Below are 25,422 nucleotides of genomic sequence, written 5' to 3'. Positions count from 1 at the left end.
ATGAAGAGGGCGAGATTACGTCCCAGATGGTGGCGATTATGCGGGCGGTGAAGGTGCAAGCTATGAAGTTGCGGCGATGATGGCGATGACATAGGCAGAGATGGTGGCAATGATGCCGATGGTGGTGAAGATGGCCAAAGTGAGGGCAAGATGATGGGCAAGATGATGGCCAAGACGATGGCGGCGAAGGCAAAGAAAATGAAGACGAAGGCGGGACGATTGCAGCGATGATGATGGCGATGACAGACAGAGATGGAGACAATGAGGATGGCCCTGAAAACTGTGGCAGAGGTGATGAAGGTGATGCAGGCAGAGATGGTGGCGATGGTGACCATGGTGATGAAGATGGCCATGCGAGGGCAAGGTGATGCCCAAGACGATGGCGATGAAGATGAAGACGAAGGCGAGAAGATCGCAGCGATGAAGATGTCGATGACAGACAGAGACGACGACAATGAGGATGGCCATGACAACTGTGGCAGAGATGATGAAGGTGATGCAGGCAGAGATGGTGGCGATGGTGATCATGGTGGCCAAAGTGAGGGCAAGGTGACGCCCAAGACGATGGCGATGAAGATGAGGAAGATGGAGATGAAGGCGAGAAGATCGCAGCGATGATGGCGATGACGGAGACAAAGACAACGAGGATGGCCATGACAACAGTGGCAGAGATGAAGGTGATGCAGGAAGAGATGGGGGCGATGGTGACCATGGTGGCGAAGATGGCCATAGCGAGGGCAAGGTGATGCCCAAGACGATGGCAATGAAGACGAGGAAGATGAAGACGTAGGTGAGAAGATCGCGCTGATGGGATGTAGGCAGAGAGTGCGGCAATGATGAGGATGAAGATGGCTACTACAATGACAATGATAGCCACGACGAAAACTATGGCAGCGACGATGAAGGCGATGCAGACAAAGGAGGCGGAGACGATTAAGGTAAAAATGGCCACGATGAGGATGAGATGATGCTCAGCATGGCGTTGATGAGAGCGAAGAAGGTGAAAGCAACGAATATGCAGGCCAGAAGATGGCGGTAACGGAGATGAAGGCGGTGATGTAGGCAGAGACAATGGCAATGGTGATGAAGACTATGGCGGAGATGAAGGCGATGCAGGCGGAGATGGTGGTGATGACGATGACGATAAAGAGGGCAATGACGAGAGCGAGATCACGCTCAAGACCATGGCGATGACGAAAGCAATGATGCAGGCGAAGCAGGTGAAAGTGATGAAGATGCCGGCGAGAAGATTGCGGCGATGATGGTGATGTGGGCAAAGATGGAGGTGATGATGGTGAAGACTGCCACGAAGATGACGACTACGATGGTGATGCAAAGATGGTGGTGATGACGACGATGGTGAAGATGGCCATGCGATGGTGATGATGGAGGTGAGTATGATGAGGGTGCCAAGGATCGTGGTGACAACAATGGCACAATACAATAGACAGAGCAGCGATGGTGGCAGAGATATGGAGGCAAAGACTGCAAGGGTGAAGATGCTGATGGCAAAGATGAATACGATAGTAAGATAAGTATAATGATGGCGAAAATGATCGCGATCATGGTGAGGAGGGTTATGATGGAAGCAGGGAGCATATGCGACCCACGCACTCTGTCCAGCTCAAAGGATAGACACCACGTTGGATAATTGTCTTAAATTCCGAAACGAGGTCAGCATTCGGAGGAACACCAGTTCCGGGCCGCCAGCAAGCCGGCCCACGGCAGGGATATCACAGGCAGCTGGGGGTCTCCCGACATGCAGCCGTCTACACTGAAATTAGCAGCACGTGACCAGCAGGCGGCGCCAAATCAGCAGCAGTAATATCACAGTGGCCATGCTCGAGTACCGCCCAGTGAGGCTGCAGGGAGGCGGAGCCACACCAAGCCAGCGGGTCAGGCGGAAAAAGCATGCTGGAAGGGGAAACAGGAAAGGGCGGGCCACGGGAGCGGCGCAGGCGCCGGCAGAGGCAGTGGAAACGGCGTGGGCGCCGGTAGAGGCAGAGAGAGAAAGAAGATGCTGAAAGAGAGAGAGGGAGGGAGAGAGAGAGAGAGAGAGAGAGAGAGAGGCGCTGAACTCATATGCAGAAATACCGCTGATCCATGGATGAGAAGGCACGCCGACAGAGAGAGAGAGAGAGAGAGAGAGGAGGCGTGGCTACGCTCTAGAACGGCCCAGTGAGGCTGTAGGAAGGCGGAGCCACACCCAGCCAGCGGGTCGGGCGGAAAAGAAACACGGGCCGGAAGGGAAAAAAGGAAGAGCGGGCCGCGGCAGCGGCACCGGCGTGGGCGCCGGTAGCGAGCGAGCGAGCGAGCGAGAGAGAGAGGGGCGCTGAACACATCTGCAGAAAACCGCTGATCCACGGATAAGGAGGCACGCCGACAGAGAGAGAGAGAGAGAGGAGGCGTGGCTACGCTCAAGAACGGCCCAGTGAGGCTGCAGGAAGGCGGAGCCATACCCGGCCAGCGGGTTGGGTGGAAGAGAAACGCAGGTCGGAGTGGGCCGCGGTAGCGGCAGAGAGAGAAAGTGAGAGAAAGAGAAGGGCGAGAGAGAGAGAGAGGAGGCGCGTCCACGCTCGAAGCTCGATTATCGCCCAGAGAGGCAGTAGTAGGAGGAAATGCAAAACAGACGGCTCCAAGCAGTGCAGCGAGCCGCCGGAGGGGCGCGTGCAGCGCCGAAAAGGGTTGAAGAGGAGTCCGGCGAAGACGCGAGGAAGCCCTGTGAGTGTAGCAGGAGTGGTTCAGCGGAAGCGCTGAGAGAGAGAGAGAGAGAGAGAGAGAGAGAGACCGCCGCGGATGACAGGGTCGCGGGGAGGCCTCGTGAAGGAAGCAGCAGCGGCGAAGAGAGAGGGAGAGAGACCGCCGAGGACGCGGAGATCGCGTGGAGGCCCCGCAGTGGCAGTAGGAGAGGATAAACAGCGGCAGCGTCGCTGGAGAGATGGCGGAAAGAGAGAGAACGCGGAGAACGCGTGGAGGCCCCGCAGGGGCAGGAGGAAGGGTTTAGCAGCTGCGGCAAGAGAGACCGCTCAAGGGCCGAGGAGACAGACGGGAGCTGCCAGACCAGGTAGAGGAGACGATAGCCACAGCAGCCGAGACAAGATAAAACCACTACCAAGGAAGGCAGCCTGGAGCAGAGGCAGTGGAGGAGTCAGGGTGGATGGGAGCAGCTGGTCGCAGGAGACAGACAGGTGCAGAACCATCGTGTACCAGGTAAGGAGCGGTCGGCAACACCACATGCGAGGTTTGTTCAATGAGTAGGTAGAGAGGAAGTGACTGTTTAAATAGGGATGGAAGTGGGAGGAGTGAGGGCGTGGCTCACTCCCAAAACTTAGTTATGACACATAACTCCACTTACCTGGAATACAACAGCAGCTACAACTATATAGCGATAAAACAGCAATGAAGCAACACCACTGAAATACCAAAGAAAATATTGTCAATTTAAGCTCTATCCGGACAGGATTATTTTCTCAGGGGGTCTGTGTAAAATATTTCACTCTTCTGTTCTTTAGTGATAAAACTCCTGCATCTGGACTGCAATTGAAAAACAGGAGCACCAGTGAGTTTTTAGGCTTTTTTCTCAGTCACATGACATCAGTAGCGTTCAGCAGCTCCTCCATTTCCACTCACTGTTGTGTTTTTAACGTGGATCTCCGCGGAAACCGTGACGAGCCCAAAGTGTAATTACGGTGCGCGGCAGTGGACAAATATCTATTTTATTAAAGGTGAGGAGACGAAACTCAGAGATGTGCGTCCGGACGGGACTAAAATTACCGGAGGAGCACGGAGTTCGGAGAAAAACTTCAGCCTGTAATTTTCTCAGAGGACGTCTGAGAAAAACACCTACATGATTGTTCTGAACGGGAATAAAATCACAGAGGATAAAAAACACCATAAAAGAGAAAATTACCCAGAACCCCCTGAGAAACCCTGGGGTGTCAAATTAAGAGTGAACATATCTAATCTCAGACCCGAGAGTCTGAAACTCGGACCCTGCAGCCAGAACCTACGAAAATACGGTTCCGCAGAACACGGTTCTGTGGACTCACGTAACACACACACACATTCTCTCTCTCACACACACACACACACACATTCTCACACACACGTGCTGGCCGTGTGCACTCTGCGGGTGAGGGGTGACACTGACCTGTTTGCATAAGTCATCAAATTAGCCTGACACACAGGAGGTGAGGTGGTTGCTATGGCAACAGCGTGTCTCCTGGGGCCGTGCCACGCTGAAAAGAGGCTGAATAGTTGCCGCGGAAACAGCACTACAGGTTACTGCAGGCACGGCCCGCAGCGCATACAAACAAACACACACACACACACACACACACACACACACACACTGAGCACCCAGAAGGAAGTGTGGGATTGTAATTCTATTAAAAGGAAGATTTAAGTTACCAGGATCAATAAATGATTGTAAATTTAGTCTGATATTTAGGGTAATATTTATTGATCTACACTAGGGCTGCAAGGATTAGTCGATATAATCGAAAGTGCTGATTAATTCAATTTGTCGACTACAAATATAATTGTTGAATAATCGTTGATTTGTAACAGTAACAGTACAGCACTACACAAAGTGCTGGGTAGAAGCACAGTGGGAGATGGGTAGTAGGTAAATCATTTTTAGAGATTAAGGACATGGCAGAAATAATCGCTGACTAATCGACTAATCGTAAAAATAATCAGCAGATTAATCGACAACCAAAATAATCGCGAGTAGCAGCCCTAATCTACATATACACTAGTAGTGTGTAACGCATGTGTAACAGAAGACGTCTCAGCATGTAGTAGAGAGTTGTAGAGGTTCCTAATGTTCCTCCTGTGATAATCCATCCCATAATAACTCCTGTATTCTCTACACACAGTAGCTGCAGATTGTGCGGTAAGGGTATAGGAGTGTTGCTGGAGCGTCCAATAGAAAATGTCAAACTGTAGGAGGCAGTTAGACACTTACAGCATTTCTGAAGAAATATCTTTACATATGCAACACACACACACACACACACACACACTCCAACTGTGGGTACTATAGTATGATGCAAGTGATTAGTGTGTGTGTTGTGTAAGCATGTGACTACCTTAAGAAGAGGAAGAGAAACCAAAACAATAGTCTTTGTTAAATTATAGACAATAAAAGCACACACAAGACACACCCACACACACCCACATACACACAACACACACACACTACTGTTCGCACACACACACACATTTACACACACACACTACTTTACTTACACACACACATTTACACACAGACAGCAGTGAAATATGGGCACTTTAATCACCTGAATCTGACAGTGTATCCAAGTATAAGTGCATGCCTTTGCAAGTCTTGTACTGTGTTTGAGTGAGACTATGCAAAGTGTGTGCACTAGTGTGTGTGTGCAGATGTATCTCTCAGTTTGTGGTAAAACAGTGTGTGTGTGTGTGAGATGAGTGTGTGTGTGAGATGAGTGTGTGTGTGTGAGATGAGTGTGTGTGTGAGATGAATGTGTGCAGAGGGAGATAAAGGTGTTAGTAGTGTGTGAGCTGGGTGTGTGTGGTGCTGTACAGGGGCTTTCCATCTCACACACTTAAACGAAAATAAATGTCGATTCAGACACACAGCACACACTGACCTACTCTACTAAAATGTGTTCAATTAGACTATATTCATTATATAGAATAATAAAACAAATAATGTACAAAATAAGAAAAAAATCTGAAACACATCAGAAACTACTGTACAACTCTATAGCATCCACCAAGTAACCACTCAGCAACACCAAAACAACTATTTGGGACATCATAGCAACCACCCAGCAACACTGTAGCAGCCACTTGAAAAAACACAGCAAATCAGCAACACCTTAGCAACAACCCAACAACCACCTAGCAACACTGTAGCAACCACCTGAAAAACCACAGCAACCCAGCAACACCTTAGTAACATTGTAGCAACCACTAAGCAACTACTTAGCAACATTCCAGTAACTACTTAGCAACAACCCTGCAACTACTTGGCAACTCGGTAGCAACTACCTGAAAAACTACAGCAACCCAGAAACTACTTAGCAACACAGTAGCAGCCACCTGAAAATCCACAGCAACCCAGCAACCACTTAGTAACATGGTAGCAACCACCTGAAAATCCACGGCAACCCAGCCACTACTTAGCAACACTGTAGCAATCACCTAAAAAAACACAGTAACCCAACAACCACTGAGCCACACTGTAGCAACAACCTGAAAAAACACAGCAACCAGTAACACCTTAGCAACAATGTAGCAACCACTTTGCAACACTGTAGCAACAACCAAGTAACTACTTAGCAACACTGTAGCAACCACCAGAATAACCACAGCAACCCAACAACACCTTAGCAGCAATGTAGCAACATGATAGCAACCACCCGAATAACCAGAGCAACCCAACAACACCTTAACAACAATGTAGCAACCACCAAGCAACAATCCAGCAACTACATAACAACAGGGTAGCAAGTACCTGAAACCCACAGCAACCTGATAACCACTTAGCAACCACCTGAAAAACCACAGCAACCCAAAAACCACTTAGCAACACTATAGCACCCACCTAGTAACCTCTTAGTAACCCCCATCCCCCACCAGTGCAGTGACCCGGCTGTTGGTAAGGTCACCGTGGCTAAGCTAATCAGGCTAGTTCGTTGTGGAGAGCGGCGCGCGCGCTGCTGCAGGTGCAGGGGGAGGTAAACAGAGCTCTCAGTGCATTAACCCAGTTTCCAGAGCGCGTGCTTACCTGGGCGGAGCCTCCGGCTCCCAGTAGCGGCAGAACAGGTGCAGCCCGTCGGCGGAGACGATGTGCGGCAGGTCGCGGTACGGAACCCCCTGCGGGCTCCACGAGCCGCCCCCCGCCTCCTCCTCCGGCATGCGGGCAGCCAGCGGCGCGTGCGGCAGCAGCAAGCGGAGCAGAGCGCGAGCGGTGCCGCTCAACCAGCACGAGGCGGCGGCCACCAGCACGCAGACCACTAGCGCGCGCATGGCGGGAGCGCAGGGACACGGAGGGAGAGAGAGAGAGAGAGATTAATCAATTAATAAACAGAGACATCAAATAAACCGATTAAACACCATCCGCGCGCTCAACCGGCAGCAGCAGCACACCGGCTCCGCACTGTTTACAGCCGCCGGCTCTGACGTCACGGCGGAGCACACGCGCACAGACAGACACACACACACACACACTAATACTTTGTATTAATATCATACACAGACCTGTATCATCATTACAGCAAAATATTAATATTAAACATTAATCTCAATCTCAGCAGCCAAAAGCCAATACATATATACATACATAAATGTTAAATTATTTTTCAAATTAAAAGCCCTTTTAAATACATTTAGAAAATTTTAAGACCAGAAAATGATCCCAGTTTTAATGCTGATTATAATTAGTGAAAAAAAACATAATTATCGATATTAGCTACTCAAGCAAATTACTATGTGTTTTATTTTCAAAATAAAAGCTCTCTTAATTTAATAAAAATTAGCACCCACAAGTGTCCCCACAGTTAATAATATAATTAGTGAAACATATAAAATATTAACTATTTTCAACCCTAACAGTCAAAATCTAAAATCTTGATATATATTTTTTAAAAATCATAATTTTTAGTGAAATTTGGTGACAAGCCAAATGTCAACATTGATTTTTTTGAAACATAATGCATAATGCATCAGAATGGATTTATTTGTGCACACTGATTTTACATTAATTCATCACTGATTAAACAGTAGGGTTTATACAGTATGTATAGTTTGTATTAAACTGTACATATATTAAAGATGTATATCTTGTTTGTATTATATTCTTATGCATTGATTGTGTTGATCTTGCAGTGTAGAAAGTGACATTAAAAAGTAATTATTAACATTAACATTATTATTATGTCTCTTTCACACACATTAAAGCATTAATGTGGGTGTAGATGCAGAGACCTAATTATTCAAATCATTTAAATGAATGTTGATTCAATGTCATAATGCCTATTAGACAACGTTTAATAAAGGTTGTTCTAAGGTTGTTCATTTTTTTCCATCATAAACCTTAAAAAATGTAATGCAAACAAATAAAAATTGTGTTTATTCAATGTTCTTTGCTATCAAGGTGCACTCTATTAAAATGAGCTAATTCACCATATTAAAAATTAATGTCTACCAATGCCCTCCTTCCCTCCCCAATTCAACTATATATAGCAAAACAGCACTAATGTAGACATCAACAACACATTACAAATGCAAATGACTATTTGTTTTCAAAAGAAAAGCTCCCTTAATTGAATAAAAAGCAATAATAAGCACAAATATCTCTACTATTCAATTGTTATTAGTGAAACACATAATTACAACAAACTCACTTTATTAAATTAAAAGCTCAAATAAGCCTAAATGTTCCCACTATTAAAATGTATAATTGGCGAAACACACAATTACGGCAAACTTCAACAGTTAAAAGGGAATCTATGTGTTTTTACTAGCTTTTTTACAGAATAAAAGCTCCCTTAATTCAATAAAAAGCACTAATAAGTACAAATTTCCCCATAATCATAATCATAATTAGCGAAAATATAAGTACTGCCCAGCAAGGCATTTAAACCAAGTATCCAAAAACAATTCATATAGATTTTTAAATTTTTCAGAACAATAATAATAAAAAACATTTGCCATACAGAGGACCTGTCAAATGTCCCCACAAACCCATTAACTCAATCACCCCTGCTGTCCTCTGGGACTTTGGGTTAAAAGCACTAAATACACACACACACACACACACACACACACACACACACACACAGTAGCCTTAACACACCTCGAGAGAGTGTATTGTCCGGCAGCAGCTCCTGACCACAGAGCCGGACTACTGACCACTGGACACACAGCACTGCAGTAAAAATAGAGCAGAGAGAGAGAGACTTAATTTTAGCTCTAAGTTAAAAGACTACAGCAGCATGTGAGTGTGTGTATACTATGCATGTGTATGTGCTATATGAGTGTGTATATACTATGCATGTGAATGTGCTGTATGTGTGTGTGTATACTATTGTATAGCTATGTGTTGTGTTTGTGTATATGAGTCTCTGTGTGTCTGTGCTGTATAATATGTGTGTGTATAGTGTGTGTCTATACACTATGTGGTGTATATATGTATATGTGTGTGTATACTCTGTGTACGTATATATAGTGTGTCTCTATCAGTGCTGTATATATACATGTGTGTGAGTGTGTGTGCTGTCTATATATGAATGTGTTTGTGTTTATGTATGTGTCTGTGTGCTGTATATATGTGTGTGTATGTATGAGTCTCTGTGTGTATATACTGTATGTGTGCTGTATTTGTATGTGTGTATGTATGAGTCTATGTGTGTATATACTGTGAGTGTTTACTGAGTGTGTCTGTATATATGTGTGTATATTCAGTGTGCGTTTATATACTGTGTGTCTGTGTCTGTGCTGTGTGTATATCCTGTGGTGTATATATGTGTGTGTGTGTGTATATCCTGTGCTGTGTATATACTCTGTGGTGTATATATGTGTATACATGTGTGTGTGAAGTTTAGATGGTGTGTACAGATCAAAGAAAGGATCAAAGCCGCCGCTGGACTCACCTCAGTCCGGTAAGCTCGTGCTCAGTTGGCGCTCGGCGCGCGCGCGTGCGAGTATATATGGGGGTCTCGCGTGCTGCTCGGGCTCCGCTCGCTCGCGCGCACAGATGCTGCTCTCGCGCCTGTAGGTGGAGAATGAAGAGAGAGCTACTGGAAGAACCACTGATACAGCCCCGCCCCCCTCCCTCACTCTTTCTCTCTCTCTCACTCTCACCCACACCCTCTCTCTCTCTCTCTCTCTCTCTCTCTCTCTCTCTCTCTCTCACACACACACACACACACTCAGTGGTCAGTGCTGTGCAGCTGGGTGTTGGTCAGTATTAAATTGGACAGTCTAATCCAGTTCTTACCAGTATCAGCTCTCCTTACAGATAACATATATAAAATGTTTAGCATATATATATATAAATAATAATAAATAAATATTCAACAGATATGCAGATATATGTACATAATTACAGGTGTAGTCTGATTGAAGGCTGGTTCTTACCACAAGAGGGCGTAAAAGCTAAAATGCTTCCCCTACAGCCCTATCGATAAAAAGGCTCCCAGAGGCTATACTTTTGGGTAGTGTACCTCCTGGTGAGAGATCACTGACTGCTAGACACGCCTCTACAATGCACTCAAAGATCAATGCCCAATCTCATTTCACCCCTTGGCCCTACCCCTTGTTTTTGAGTGTAACCCTTCCCCATGGAACAGAGATACAAGGGGAGTGGGTAAAATCCTCCCTCTAAGAATTGGGGAACCCTTCATACATCACCACCGATACGCCATCAGGAGCGCTAAAGCTAAAGTTCAGTAACCGAGCTGCTGCTGCTTCTGCTGCTGCTGGTTAACTAGATAACTTTAGGGCGTATTTTATGGTATGTCTTTAGAAAAGGGGGAGATGGTGTAGAAATGATTTATTTTTTTCCATTCCTTAATTCTTAACTCTGCGAAGTGGAGCTGAAATTAGCTTTGATTAGTTGTACTTAATTTAAATTAATTTTATTTTTCTGTTCCGCCTTAAATGCTGCAGCCCCTGCTGTCTGTTGCACCATTTAAGGTGGAACGGGAAAGTTAGCTAGCTAGCTACTAAGATAAAAACTGCTCGGGATAATTTTCATCCTTCTTATGAAGAATTTGGCCATGAAACATTGAAAGTACACATTAAACTAAGGTAATATATTGCTAGTCGTCACTTTTAACAAGGAAAATTAGTATATATTTGTGGGTTTCTTACCAGTGATTCTCATACCCTTCGGTTTGAAGTGAACTGAATCTGAAAAATCTCTGTATGAAGGGCGAACAAGCCCTATGCCTTCCCCTAACCCACCCCTCCAGCCTAATGAGACTGCTGGTGTGATTAATTGATTGATTGATGATCTGAGGATTATCAACTTCAGCTTTAACATACGAGTGTAGCGCTACAGGATCTACAGGTCCAGCTGTAGCAACATCTGTGGGTAAATGTGCTGCAGGATCCATACAGAACCTGTAGAACCTCCAAACCCAACCCTCTCAATCTCATCTTATATCCAGCATAGAGGATAAAACAGGAAACTAAAAGAGGGTCTCCTTTCAATAGTTTAAAACAGTTTTCTCCGAAAAACTTGAATTCTTTCACTCTAAAATTGGAATCACTCTAATATATCATTATTATAATATATAACAGATAAATATTTACTGTATTATCCTACAGTTTGATCTACTGTCTCTTGTATCCTGTGTCAGTAGTGTTATAAAGAATAGAGAAGGCCTGTAGTGTAGAGAGCAGTGGTGGAGGCGGGTTCAGTTCAGGCAGGGTTAGCCTGTGTGTGTTTGTTCTGTGAAGGTCAGCAACCTGATTTAAACCCTGTCCCAGATCTACTGAATCAGCTGCCCCACCAGAAGAGCTGCTCCATTCAGAGCAACGTTACGCTTTAAAAGGGTTTAAATAACTGGAGGCTTGTAAAGGCCAACTGCTGCACTGTTATACTGTGCACACAGCTTATTGCTGTTTACAGTTGTTCTCATAAAGCAGCATTATTCCCACAGTCCCTCTGTAGAGACTGTTTACAGTAGAATTCTGTGTTCTGAAGAAACGACAAGACAGTCATTTCAGCAGCTACACCTCTTCCTCTGCTGATTCCAGCACTTCCTGTGCTGTTCCTAAAAACCCACTGATGTTGTGGCTTCAGACATGCGATTATCTCTTGGCAGAATCAGTGTTCAGAAACCAATATTTGGTGGAATAACCCTGGTTTTTAATCACAGTTTTTTTCATGCATCTTGGCATCATGTTCTCCTCCACCAGTCTTACACACTGCTTTTGGATAACTTTATGCTGCTTTACTCCTGGTGTAAAAATTCAAGCAGTTCAGTTTGGTGGTTTGATGGTTTGTGATCATCCATCTTCCTCTTGATTATATTCCAGAGGTTTTCAACTAATCATTTATAAGTGTTCTGTAATTTTTTTTTCCAGAGCTGTATTTCTGTACCAGGTTCTGTATTGGGATTTTACCCCTTCCTCTTCTCTGCTTTAACTGTCATTTGGTATCTATACAGTATTTGTCTTTCTGTCTGCATCTATCTAAGGGGAAGGGTTACACTCGAAAAAACAAGGGGTAGGTTACAAAAGAGACATGAGAAATAACAAAATCACAGAACAATAATAATAATAGATTTATATCTCAGTCAAAATCACAGGAGTCAACAGAAAAGTTTTTAATTTTTATTGTTCATAAGTTAATATACAGGTTATAATAATCTTTTGCGAAAATTCATTACAAACAGGAAATGTTATAATAAACACTAGCTAACATGTTATAATCTTATACACATACTGTATTTATCCCATTTAATACTGTTCTAAAGATTTTTAAACTGGCTGCCTTAAAAAAAGTCATCATACTCATGTACAGTGATTATTTATACAGTCATCCGCAAAGAAACGGCAGCAATAGATGCACCCAGAGGAAAGTGTGGGATTACAATGTCATTGTACAGGGGTTGGACAATTTAACTGAAACGCCTGGTTTTAGAGCAAAATAATTTATTGTGGTGACGGACAGTTCTGCGTGATTTGATCAGCCGTGGTTTTATTTTTTTTGGATACAATCCGGGTTAGCACCCGAACATCCCTTTCAGACAGCTTCCTCTCACAGCATCCACAGTTAATCCTGTTGGATGTGGTCGGTCCTTCTTGGTGGTGTGCTGACATTACTGAATCAATCCTTTCTTTTAGTAAACTTTACTTAATTTCTGTGAACAATATTACCTAATTACAATTACTCAAATAATTTATGATACATAATATATTATAATTCCTGAAATGTTTATATTTTTAGTTAAAACAAACATATTCAATGTCTCAACACATGGATGGCATGTATTAATCTATGTATGTAACATTTAAATCTTGAAACCGAGTTGAAGTTACTTAAATTTATCTGAAACTAGAGTTACTTAAAAAAAGCGAATGCAGAAAGTTGCGAAACTTATCAAGTCAGTTTTAGTCATCATTTTTTTTGTGAAATGAGTTTGACTTTATAGATGAACTTCTGGGGAAATGTGTTCCAATACACAAGTGATTCTTATCAAGTCATTCTTGGGAAAAACAAACAAACAATCAGGCTTTTTATATACACACACACACACACACACCTCTAATAATAGGCATACAGTGTCCCCAGTGCTCCATCACCGCTACAGCACTGGGGACACTGTATGCCTATTATTAGAGGTGTGTGTGTGTGTGAGTATATAAGCGCTGACTGTAATCAGACTGTAATAAGTTAGTGAGGGTGATTATTGGTGATTATATGCCGGGCTGTGATAGTGGGCGTGGGCGTAAACATTATAAAACAATATTTTAAGGCTTCCTACACAGAGGCTTCATAAGACCTGAGGAGTCCTGAGAGAGCACAGTTGTTCTTGCTCTCTCTGGGTGGGTACAGTACAGTAGATCGCGCTCTCTTTTTTCCCTCATCACTCCTAGGGTGATGTGGATCAGCACAAGGCTGCGTCTGTGAGCTGATGTATCAGAACCGAGTCGCTGCGCTTTCCTCCGTGCGTTAGCGCTGTGATGCTACTCGGCAATGCAGAGTGTTAGTCCCTTTTTAGAATGAGCCGTTTAAGGGCTCTGTCACTTTTATGCAAATAAGTTGTTGCCAAAATTGCTCTATGTTTACGCTAAGCATTTAGCACACGTTAGCGTTAGCTTGTGCTAAAATTCAAAACACGAACTAGTTTAATGCTTAACTGTGATAGAAGCACAAAAAAGTCTTATTTGAATGTTCTTACATCTCCCTCATCTGCTGACTCGCCACAAACAGAAGGTATAGATCTCTCCCTCAAACAAAGTCTGCTGGTTAATCCTGTTGAATCTGTCTGAGGTTCTGAACCAGAAAACGGCAAAAGACAAGAACTGAAGGGAGTTTGTACTGAATAGCAAAACAGTCTGCTGGCTAATTTCTACTTTTCTGAGGTTGCAATAGATACTGAAATGGTTTCTTTAAATTATCTAATGGGCGGGGGTGAAGTGTCGGGACTCAAGTGGAAATACAAAAACATGAGTTTTGAATAAAGCATATATATATGTGAAGCTTTAAATATAATATTCACCACTGCAACATGCATGTTATATCAATATCATACAGAGACTTAGAATAGAATTGAATAGAATATAATAAGCTGTTTATACATACTCAAACAGTGTTTTTTTTATGTGTTTCGAAGCCTTTTTGTAGGTTCCCTTCAAATAAAGTTCAACACAAACCAGTTGAACTCTCTCACCAGGTGATGAACCTCCTCTTACAGGTGATTTAAGGTGGCAGCAGATTCCGACATGCTGATGTTTGCATACTGTAGGGAACCACAGGTTGTTCTAGATATCAGCATCATTACAAACAGCCATTTAATAATGGGACAGATTTACAAATCATGGTGTTCATAAGAAAAACTCACAACCCCTTTTTTTCAATTCAAATCAGGAGCTGCTCTTTACATTTTCATACATGATTCATCATAAACGCCCAATCAAAATAGTCTAAAATTACTTTTAAGATTTTTTTTTAATGTACAGTAACTTGTTGATTTAAGTTAATTGTTATTTTTTATCACTGCTCACTGCTCAGGAGATATGAGGTTTCTGTATGACACTGATGAGACAGGAAGTGATGTTTTCTCATGCTGTTCCACATGTGAGGTGGGTCTGGATCTGGGTTTAGAAATGCGTTCCATTCTTTAACTGTAGAAAAACAGAATAAAAAAAATAATAGTGCAGTTTTAGTTCAGTACCTAGATTTAATACAATTTTAATAAGAACATTTTAGATGTTTTTACTTAATTTTTCAAGTATTTTGAAAAGAACAAGAAATTCTCGATTCAAAAGTGTGGCCAAAATTACTGTTTCCTACAGTAAATTGATATAACTGCAACCCGCGAAGATATAAAGATAGATTTGTGATGTTAAAACACACACACCTGATCTGATCACTCGCAAATAATAGAAATTCTTAGAACTATTTTTATGTATTTATCTCAAATCAAGTTAATATTAAGTTTGTCACACACAGTTCAAATTTGAGGTTAAATTGGGTGTTAAAAAATATTCATTTATTTTATTTAAACAATATTCTTGTATGCACTATTTAACAATTTAAAATGAATAGAAAGAGGCATTAAACAGAGTGTAATGCAGAAATGAGCCACTGTTAAAATGTCTTGTCCCGTATTCGGGCTACAGGTGTAGGTGATACAAAACCCTTTTTTTCCTGCAGTAAAATAATTTATTTATATTTTTAAATCTCCTACAGGACACTTGGAGAAGCTGCCTGTTCGTTTTCTCTCTACTCCACTTAATACAGTAATTCCAGATCCGTAACAATCAATCAGGAATCACACCCAAATTCTGCAGGTTTAAAAATAAAGACATAAAAAATAGACAAACAAAACTAAAGGTTTGGAGGAGATTAACTGTTTGATTTGTATTCAGAAAAATATTGATTATAAAATGTTAAAAAGTTCAGGAAAGAGACAATTTTATGATTTTATACATTACATTATATTTTGACATGAGCAGATTTACTCAAATATTTGTTTTATATTTTCTATTAAAATTACAATTCTGATTTTCAGTAATGTTCCTAATCAAACATGAAAGCTTTTTATGTAATGTGAAATTTTATTTGACTGACTTCCACACGTTAAAATGTGTTTATTATTGGAATGACCAATCTTAAGAAGAATTCCACGTGTCCCTCGACTTCTGCTGCTTCATAACAGCGGCTGGACACGCCTTCAGCATGTGAATTCCAGCTCTCTGATCTTCAGGGTTTAAAGCTTTGGGTTTGGTTTGTGTTAAAACAACAAAGGAGGAACTGGATCAACCGGACACTCGCAGAACAACATAGAGCCTTTGTTATTTAAACTGTAGGAATTCAGTGTTGGAGGCTTTGACTGCTGAAACTGCTGAAAGTGTCACCCTGAGGTCATGAGGTAGTGAGTGGATGATCTGCAGGTATCGGAAAATAATACCACTTTAGTTCAGTCTGTTCACACTTCACATCTTTTAATGTGATCTGTATCTGACTTTGGTCTGAACAGTTCACACTCCCAAACTGATGCTAACGCTCTGAAGAGCTGCGCTTCATGTGAAGTTTCGGTTTCATCTGAAACGTGTTTCAGCTCACTGTGAAAAGAACATGTTATTGAGCCACACCTACTTCTGTAGTATTGGTCTGAAAATATCAGATTCAGATTCAGTTTTTTTTAACCTGTGTCACATTAGGGCTGGGAGGATAACTCTTTTATATAACAGTGATTTTCATATTTTACACTATTTCTCATATTTAACTGAAATATAAGGAGGTTATGTTTACACCGTGTTTTATATAAAAGCCGTGGGAAATGCAGACAGTTCCATCAGTATGTTAATCTATAAACTAAATTCCAGAAAAAACTTTTAAAACAAATGTAGGCCTTTTGTTTTAAGATAGACAAATGTAAAAAACTTTAAGGCTCTTTAAGGATCTGTGGACACCCTTAGTGAGGTAGTCTGGAGTCTGAAGTGAAGCAGTAGCTTTATTTTTGGGATTAAAGGCCTATACGAGTCATAAAACCTACAAAACGTCCATGTGGTGGAAAAACAGAGGCAGGGTTTAAATGACTGGTGTATATGTGGTTTATGTGACGGTGTGTGTGTGTGTGTGTGTGTGTGTGGTGTGTGGGTGGGTGGGTGTGTAATCATGTGCTGTGTCTAGTCATCACTGGGCTGATTAAAGTGTTCCACCATGTAAAAGCTACAGTCTAGCATTTCCTCATTACCATTACCTCTAATTAAGCCTAACTGGTGTGTGTGTGTGTGTGTATATGTGTGTGTGTGGTGTGTGTGTGTGTGTGTGTGTGTGTGTGTGTGTGATGTCTGACCTTCTTGGTGTCCTCTTCCTGGCAGTGTAGGACAGCGTCATGGACGGTAGAGAAGATCACGGCTTTAGTGATTTTCTCACTGAAGAAATCTCCCGTCTCCAAATTCTCAATAACACAACCTGAGAGAGAGAGAGAGAGAGAGAGAGAGAGAGCAAGGGAGACAACGGGGGAGAAAAACAGATAGAGAGACAAAGGGAGACAAAGAGGGAGAGAAACAGAGAGAGAGAGACAAAGGGAGACGAAGAGGGAGAGAAACAGAGAGAGGGAGACAAAGGGAGACAAACAGGGAGAGAAACAGAGAGAGAGAGAGAGACAACGGGGGAGAGACAGAGAGAGAGAGACAAAGGGAGAGAAAGAGGGAGAGAAACAGAAAGAGAGAGACAACGGGGGAAAGACAGAGAGAGAGAGAGAGAGAGACAAAGGGAGACAAAGGGGAAGAGAAACAGAGAGAGAGACAACGGGGAAGAGAAACAGAAAGACATATTGAGATAAAGGGAGACAAAGGGAGAGAGAAACAGAGAGAGAGAGAGAGAGAGACAAAGAGTGACAAAATGTGTGTGTGAGAGTGAGAGAGAGAGAGAGAGAGAGAGAGAGAGAGAAAGGGGAGCGAAACAGAGAAAGAGAGACAAAGAGAGAAACCAGGAGAGGAGGGAGAAGAGAGATAAAGAAAGAGAGTAAGAGTGATAAAGAGTGAGAAAGAGAGTGAGAGACAGACAGAGAGAGAGAGAGAGAGAGAGAGAGGGGAGAAAGAGACACATAGATGAAGACAATACTAGTTTCTGTTCCATGACTTATGGCACATCAATGTATATGTCCAATTACATTAAGTTATTTTTTTCATTTATCCTTTGCAGAGACAGATGTGCAACTGCACACACACAGCCTGTCTAACCCCTGTAGTAGAGAAGTACTGCCAATAGAATAGGACCCTCTGGAGCAGATAATGGATATAGAGGGGTATAAACCCCCAGTATTGATCCGTGGTGTTCTCTGGAATGATGGAGCTCCATACCATATATAAGGGATATATTACAGTATAATATAAATATAAAATACTCATAATATTCATATCTATAGTTATCTTCTTGTGGGAACAACTGTTCACAAATTACAATATAAATACATTAAATGCATTGTTTTTTTCCTCATAAAATATTATATAATTGTAGATCCAAAAACAACAACTAAAACAATGAAAACAACAAAAACAAAACAGAATCCCAGGAAAACAGCTGTGTTATGACTACATGACAGATAAGCTAAAAAAACACCACAACACCCACACACACTACTAGAAAAGCACTTATAGGTACACACACACACACACACACACACACAGTATATTTATATCCATCACTCACTCTGACAGCCGGATAAGAACACTTTAACTCCTGCATCCCCGTAGTCTTTAATGATCTAAGAGAAAGAGAGAGAGAGAGAGAGAGAGAGATGTATAATTGTCCACTTATAAAATTGTCATAGTATATTTATAGTTGTATAGCTAAATACTTAAAAGTGATAAACAAACCAAAATACTCTATACTGTGAAGAAGCATTTAGATGCTTTTATCTGGGGAGCTGTTAACTTGTGTTTGTTTCTGAGGCTGGTAACTCAGTAATATAATGTTAAAGAGTGACAGACCTGTGGTGTAATATGTAAAATAATTGGTTTTAATGTAAATATAAATTGTAAGTTTGTTATGGATGATGTCTTTGAGGAAAATCTTTTTTTTTAATACTATAGCATTAATTTAGCTTGTAATCTGTGTGGTAAATTGTAAATCATGGAAAACAAAATGCAAAATAGTGATAAATGAAATGCAAATCTCTGCTCAAATTGTTTTTTAAACAGGTTGTATGCAAACTTTAAAAAATGTATAAATTGTTATTGTTTGTAAACTAATGTTTTTATCCTGTACAACAGAGGAAACTCTCGCTCTTCCTTTCCTGGGGTGGTCCTGATGAGTGCCAGGTCCATCATTATAATAAATTGCTATTTTTAAATTACATGACTTTTCTAGGTTTTTCCGTATGAACCCTGTATAAATGTAAAATAAATGTTGACTAGAGTAAAAAAAATTAAGTATGGCTCAGTATCTGTGTGTTTCCAGTTTAAACTGTTGAATAATTAAATATATAAATATAATATTTACATATACAATACAATATATTTAACATATTCATGTGCTATTTATAACACTGGAGTTATCTCAGGATGCTCACGTTGCGTAATGTTTTCACTCCCACTGTATCCAGGAAGTTAACCGGACTGAGGTCCAGTATGATGGCCTTGGGGAGGGAGGGGTCGAGGCTGGGGTCGAGCTGGGGTCCGGCCACCACGACCACCACATCCTTACCGCTCTGCTGCCCGTTACCTGTCAGCTCTGACACCTCCACCTGGACAAAACAGAGAACAGCAGTTACCTGGGAATTCACAGGCCTGTACACAAATAAACACAGACACACACACAGCACACACACTCTCTCTCACACACACACATAGCTGCCCACACACACGGCGCCAGCTCTCTGAATGTTTACGTCCTCACCGTCTCTTTTGCTTTTTTCTTTGCTTCTTTCTTCTCCTGTCGGAGTCGCTTGGCCTCCAGTTTCTTCTTGTGATTGAGGAGCTTAGTCACATCCACCCCACTCTGCACAAAATCACAAACACACACATATATATACAGACATGTATTATTTAAGTTTACAGGCTTTGTGTATTTATTTTCCTTTGAATTGAAGCAGCAGATATTTATGATTGTGTTTTGCAAAATATTGCAAAAAAATAGTTTGTGATGCTGATTGACATTTCTGTGATGTTTTTATGGTGTTGCACTATTTAAGTTTTTATTATATTGGATTAAAAGGAATAAATCAATGGACAAACAGGCGAATTTTAAAAGCAGTGGAACCCGAAGAGTGTGCGTTAATCATGTCAAGCTTCACTGTTTGTGTGGAAAAAAAGGGTCAGAACAGAATTTCATTAGTGTAATAATATTGTGTGTGTGTGTTAGATGACAGTGTATAAGTTGTGGTTGTGTAAATAGTTGCACTGTCAGCACAGTTGCCAGATTTGCGGTTTTCCTGCCAAGTTGGGTTTGTTTGAAAATCCAGTCGTGGGTGAAAAATCAGGGGTGGCAGGTGTGTTTTTTTGGGCCGTGGCCGACAAAAAAAATAAAATAAAATAAAAGTGTGTGTTGCCTCGGATGTTACGTCAAAATGTTGGGCAAACAATTGATTACAACAATAAAAACGAGGAGAACATGAAAAGCATGAAAAGAGGAGGGAGAGAGAGAGAGACAGAGAGAGAGAAAAAAAGAAGTAATTTTGTAATAGCTAATTACATTACTATTAAGTGTTCTTGACTGGGATATAAAACCGTTGGAAAAGAACTAATATAACACTATAAAAAATGTTACAGTATTATAAATTATTCATGATATATAGCAATACTGATAATAATTCCCTTATAAACAAAATAATAAGTTAGAGCTGGGATAGATTAAGCTTCTGAAAGACAGACGTTGGGCTGGATATTTTTGTTGGACCTGGCAACCCTAACTGTCAGAAGAAACTTTCTGTATTGGGACATTTTTGATCAACAAAGTAAAAACTGACCAAACTGTCCAAATAATTTAATGTTTTGGCCCAAGATCCAATTACATGGCTATGATAAATGTGCTCTATACTGTATGTGTACAATCATGCAAGTGCTTATAATTATGTGCCTCTAGCAGTAAATGAAAACCTACATCCTATTGAGAGGATTTGTGAGCATTAATCCTTTGAGCCCGAGGATTATTATTCAGTAATTAATCCTAAAGCAAACACTTTCTGCCTCTAATTGGTAACCGTTTGGTTTAGCCTATCGTTTGGAGTCCCACAGGGCTCTATCTTAAAGCCTCGGCACACAGAAGTTCTTGTGGAGACAAGCAGGATGTGCAAAAGTTGAAATCATTAGACCTTTATATACCACATGACCCTGCTGAAAATTATGTTTTTACCCAACCCACTCATTAGGACTCCTTCTATCACTATAATGCTCCAACACCAGGAGGGTTAAGAAGACTAGCACACGCCTCCTTCGATACATGTGAAGTCAGACTCCGCCTTTTTTTTAAACCTTTTTGCCGAGTAGCATCACAGCGCTAAAGCTCGGAGAAAAACGCAGCGACTCGGTTCTGATAAATCAGCTCACAGACGCAGCCTAGTGCTGATCCACATCACCCTAGAAGTGATGAGGGGAAAGAGAGAGCGCCATCTACTGTACTGTACCCAGAGAAACAGAAGGACAATTGTGCTTTTTTAGGGCTTTGGCAGCTGATGTCAAGCTGCTTGAGCGGGATTCGAAACATCATTCTCCTGATCATAGTGGCAGTGCCTTAGTCTGCTGGACCACTCAGAACCCAAAATGATTTGTTTTAAAATTGCAGTAGTGAATGTTCTGTGTGAAAGTGGAAAAAAGAGCTAAATCATGTTCAAACTATAAACATTATATAAATATCATTAAAAAAATCCTATTGCAGAGGTAACAGCAAAAGCAAAGCCATTTGGCTTTACAAAATAAACTCCATCAGTCTAAGAAATAAATAAATAATAAATCAATCTCATTAATTTATCAATAATAAATCTCAGTTGCAGGCACCTGATGCAAACAAACAGCTTCAAAAAATAAAATTTATTAAAAATTAATTAACATACAAAGAGTATGATTACACTTTTATTGTGAGTTGGAAAAGGTTGAGAACATCTAATTCGTGGCATTTATGGGCATTTAGGGAGTACAAAATAATGCTAAATATGAGATCAGTATAGTTATGAGAGTGTTGTATATACAGCTCTGTAAAAAAAAAAAAACAAGTGAGCACTTAAAAATGATGAGTTTCTTTGATTTTACCAAATTAAAAACCTCTGGAATATAATCAAGAGGAAGATGGATGATCACACACCATCAAACCACCAAACTGAACTGCTTAAATTGAGAATATTTTAATTTGTAATTTTGGGAGAAATGTTGTCTGTAGTTTATAGAATAAAAAAACAATGTTCATTTTACTCAAACATAAACCTATAAATAGCAAAATCAGATAAACTGATTCAGAAACTGAAGTGATCTCTTCATTTTACAGAGCTGTATATTATAAGGGTGTAAGTAAGAGCTACTGGTGTGTGTATATGTGTAAGAATACCTTTTCATATAGGTGATCTGTGTACATCTCAGCATTGGCGAAGTATAGTGTAGCAGACGAACGGAAAATCACTATACCAGGAATCTGCGTAACCTGAAAGCAAAACACAGGACACAGATCAGGACATTCTGCACTAATGACCTGGAATACACTTAAATCTATTGCTTAAATCAGTGAATATAATTATTACAACAGTTATAAAACATGGCAGTAATCAAATTCACTGCTCAGTTTCTCAGAGTTATTTAACCTGGTCTGTTAACAGGACGTAAGAAGGCTGGAATTCAGAGCTCTTTGTCATCATCAGCTTTAAACTGCAGATATGAAAACACAGGACTTTTGTCTGCGTCCAAAACAAGCACAGAGTTTGCCAAGAAGGCTTTTCTTCTGCAGGTTCCAGATTGGAACAGACTAATAAAGACTTTAAAGGCAGTCCTCAGAGCCTGTCTTCATCTAAAAATGGACTCCAGCGTTCCTGAATAATAGCAAAGATTTTAACCCTTTAACATGATTAGTGTTACTGCATTCCCCATATCTCTAGTAGGGCAGTAAATGGCAATATCTTGGCAATATGATACCTATCATGATACAGGTATCAGGATACAGATGCCTCCTGCCTGGTTTAAACAGCAGCAGAGCTTCTGAATCTATCTACACTGATGGGTGTGGTGTTCTGGAAATGAGGTGTGTTCAGGTCCAAGGACTTAAGACACATGCTGAATGTTGTTCTGTTATCTGTATTAGCATTGTAGCATTAGCGAAAATCTAAAGAACACATCAAATGTCACACCTTATCCTGTGTCTGTCTTGTATTTTTTCCCGTTTTGGTCCCATGTGCTCCTGTCCTCTGTTCTCCTGTCTTGTGTTTCTAGCCATGTGCTCTTTAAGTATTGTGTGTTTTATTACAGTCCTGTATCCACCCTAGTCGCATCTTGTTTGTTACCCCGCCTCCTTGTTACTGGTCCCAGGTGTTCCTTATCCTTATTGTGTATATAAGCCTCTTTCTTTCAGTGTTCTTGGTTGAGTCTTTTGTTTGCCTTCTGTGCTCCATGTCTCGTTTGTGTTTTTTTTTTGTATTCCCTTGTATCCGTAGCATTTGTGTCTTGTATCTTTTGTATTCTTTGTGTGCCTTGTGATCTCTTGGTCTGATTTGTGTGCTCATAGTCTGGTCTTAATTCATCTGTTTCTTGTTTTCTTTGTTTCTTTGTTTTGTTTGATCTATCTAGTTTTGTTATCTTTAGTCTTGTCTTTGTAGTTTAGTTTGCTTTGTCTCGTTTGTTTCAGTTAAATTATTAATATCTGCACTTATGTCCATATCATTCCTCGTTTATGAGATCAAACATCACTTGGCTGATCTTTAGATTAGTAGTAAAGAAAACAATATGTGCATTTATTTTTTTAACCCATTTCATTTAACTTGTGAAAGGGTCCGTCTGGCAGCACATATCAGTTCCACACTCTCTTTAATACACACTATTATCACCCTTATTTTAATACACATTTTACAGTAAACACAAGTGTACACACACCCAGAAATCAACTGTTCTATACATTTTATTTCATGATGAATGGAGCAAGAGAAATCTTTAAAATGACTTGGAATCAAATCCTTCTACACTGAATTGCACTGAAACATAAGAAGGATTTTCTTCTCCAGTAAATTGGCTGATTTGGTTCTGGTTCACCTGGTTTCAGTCCCTCTCTCCTCTGTCTCTCCTCTGCAGCTCTGGTATTTCTCTCTCTGGGTTCTGCAGAGCTTTGTCTTTCAGACGCTCGCTGGGCTTTGTGTGATAACGCAGGCTCTTTTGTTGTCTTGTCGCGAGCTGGATGCACTGGTTTCCAACATGAAAGAAAACACCCACACCCACGAGCGTGGAGAAAACAAAACCGGAGCTCTAACGGGCCGAGAGCATTACGCTGCACATCGCTGAGCCAGACCAGCAAAACGCTCAGAAACACACGCAAAAATACGACTCAAGGAATCAATATAACCTGTTCTGGATCTGTAGTTTACAGTCTAAGGAAATTTACTACGAGCAAATTAGCACAGCACACACTGCTATTACAGCTTATAATAAAAACGAATAAAAGTGGTATATATATATATATATATATATATATATATATATATATATATATATATACAGTATTGTGCAAATGTTTTAGGCACCTGTGTGAATAACAGTGGTATATATATATATATATATATATATATATATATATATATATATATATATATATATATATATATATATATATATATATATATAGTTAAAGTGGTTCCCACTGATTGCTATTTTATTCCAAGTGGTTGATATGGTGTTGCTATGTGATTGCTAGATGGGAACTACGGTGGTATCCAAACTGATTGCAAAAGTGTTACTATAGTACAATAGCTGTTGCTTGCTAAAGTATTGCTAAGTGGTTGCTATGGTGTTGCTAACTGGTTGGTAGCTGGTTGGGAAGTGGTCGCTAGCTTGCTGCTATACAGTACCTACGTTTTTTTTGCTTGGCAGTTGATAAGATGTTGCTAGATGTTGCTGTGGTATAGCTGTTGAGGGAGGTTGTTGCCATATCTGTGATTGCATTTATATAAGTGTTGTGTGGTGTACCAGGTGTTTCAACCAGGTAAATGATTTAGGTGTGTTTCAAATAGTTGCAATTGTTTAAGGATGAATAGGAGTGAATGCAGGGAACGAGGGATGACAAAAAATATTGGAATCATACATTTTATCGACCAAAATTATGATAAAAATATTAAGATATAATGCTGTTCTAACGGTACCTGATTATAGTCCTCCACCGGCCTGTAGATATCAGTCCCCGGAACCTGACCCAGGAGAGAATACTTAGGCCTAGAACAGAGAGGGAGAGAGAGAGAGAGATTTAGCTAATGGGCTCATTTTTAGCTGTTAACCCTGGACATGTTATTACAGACCACTGTAATCTGACCAATAACAACACCACAAAATAATTACACATCATATTTAAGTAAGTAAGTAATTAGTAATTGCTGTTTTCTCTTAATTCAACTAGTAGCTAGGAGTGGGCGACATGGCTCTAAAATAATATCATCATTTGTTGATACTGCAACAAAATTAACATTAAACAAGTTCTATTCATTTATTACATGAATATAACATAATATAATAAAAGCATCATACATGACAGTAACTTACCAAGACCCTGATTTTGTATAA

The 25,422-nt window shown here is 40.8% G+C and overlaps 3 protein-coding genes across 5 annotated transcripts in view; 1 reads left to right on the top strand and 2 right to left on the bottom strand.

The window, feature by feature from the left end:
• The window catches only part of mgll (monoglyceride lipase), a 51,127-nt gene extending 41,350 nt beyond the window's left edge, over positions 1-9,777 (bottom strand). Inside the window, exons 1-3 of one of the 3 annotated variants that reach the window (XM_022666103.2) lie at positions 9,645-9,777; positions 8,849-8,920; positions 6,779-7,007 (exon numbers count right to left, since the gene is read on the bottom strand). In XM_022666103.2, coding sequence (XP_022521824.1) covers positions 6,779-6,909 — 131 coding nt within the window. In that variant the 5' untranslated portion in view covers positions 6,910-7,007; positions 8,849-8,920; positions 9,645-9,777. Of the gene's footprint in view, positions 1-6,778; positions 7,158-8,848; positions 8,921-9,644 lie in introns of those variants that run through there. The other 2 variants (XM_022666104.2, XM_049485618.1) reach the window with 2 other exon arrangements.
• Positions 1-25,422, top strand: part of si:dkey-20d21.12 (uncharacterized protein LOC556245 homolog) — a 231,458-nt gene that overhangs the window by 120,654 nt on the left and 85,382 nt on the right. The gene's annotated exons all lie outside the window — the stretch shown is intronic.
• slc26a6 (solute carrier family 26 member 6) overlaps positions 12,323-25,422 on the bottom strand; it is a 32,629-nt gene continuing 19,529 nt past the window's right edge. Inside the window, exons 13-19 of the mRNA XM_049485607.1 lie at positions 25,008-25,077; positions 22,223-22,315; positions 19,583-19,684; positions 19,257-19,430; positions 18,395-18,449; positions 17,034-17,152; positions 12,323-14,853 (exon numbers count right to left, since the gene is read on the bottom strand). Coding sequence (XP_049341564.1) covers positions 14,830-14,853; positions 17,034-17,152; positions 18,395-18,449; positions 19,257-19,430; positions 19,583-19,684; positions 22,223-22,315; positions 25,008-25,077 — 637 coding nt within the window. The 3' untranslated portion in view covers positions 12,323-14,829. The remainder of the gene's footprint in view (positions 14,854-17,033; positions 17,153-18,394; positions 18,450-19,256; positions 19,431-19,582; positions 19,685-22,222; positions 22,316-25,007; positions 25,078-25,422) is intronic.

The sequence above is a fragment of the Astyanax mexicanus genome, chromosome 12, assembly GCF_023375975.1.
Source record: "Astyanax mexicanus isolate ESR-SI-001 chromosome 12, AstMex3_surface, whole genome shotgun sequence".
Classification (NCBI taxonomy): Eukaryota; Metazoa; Chordata; class Actinopteri; order Characiformes; family Acestrorhamphidae; genus Astyanax; species Astyanax mexicanus.
Note: the sequence above shows the minus strand (reverse complement) of the source record. Positions and strands in the feature narration are given on the sequence as shown.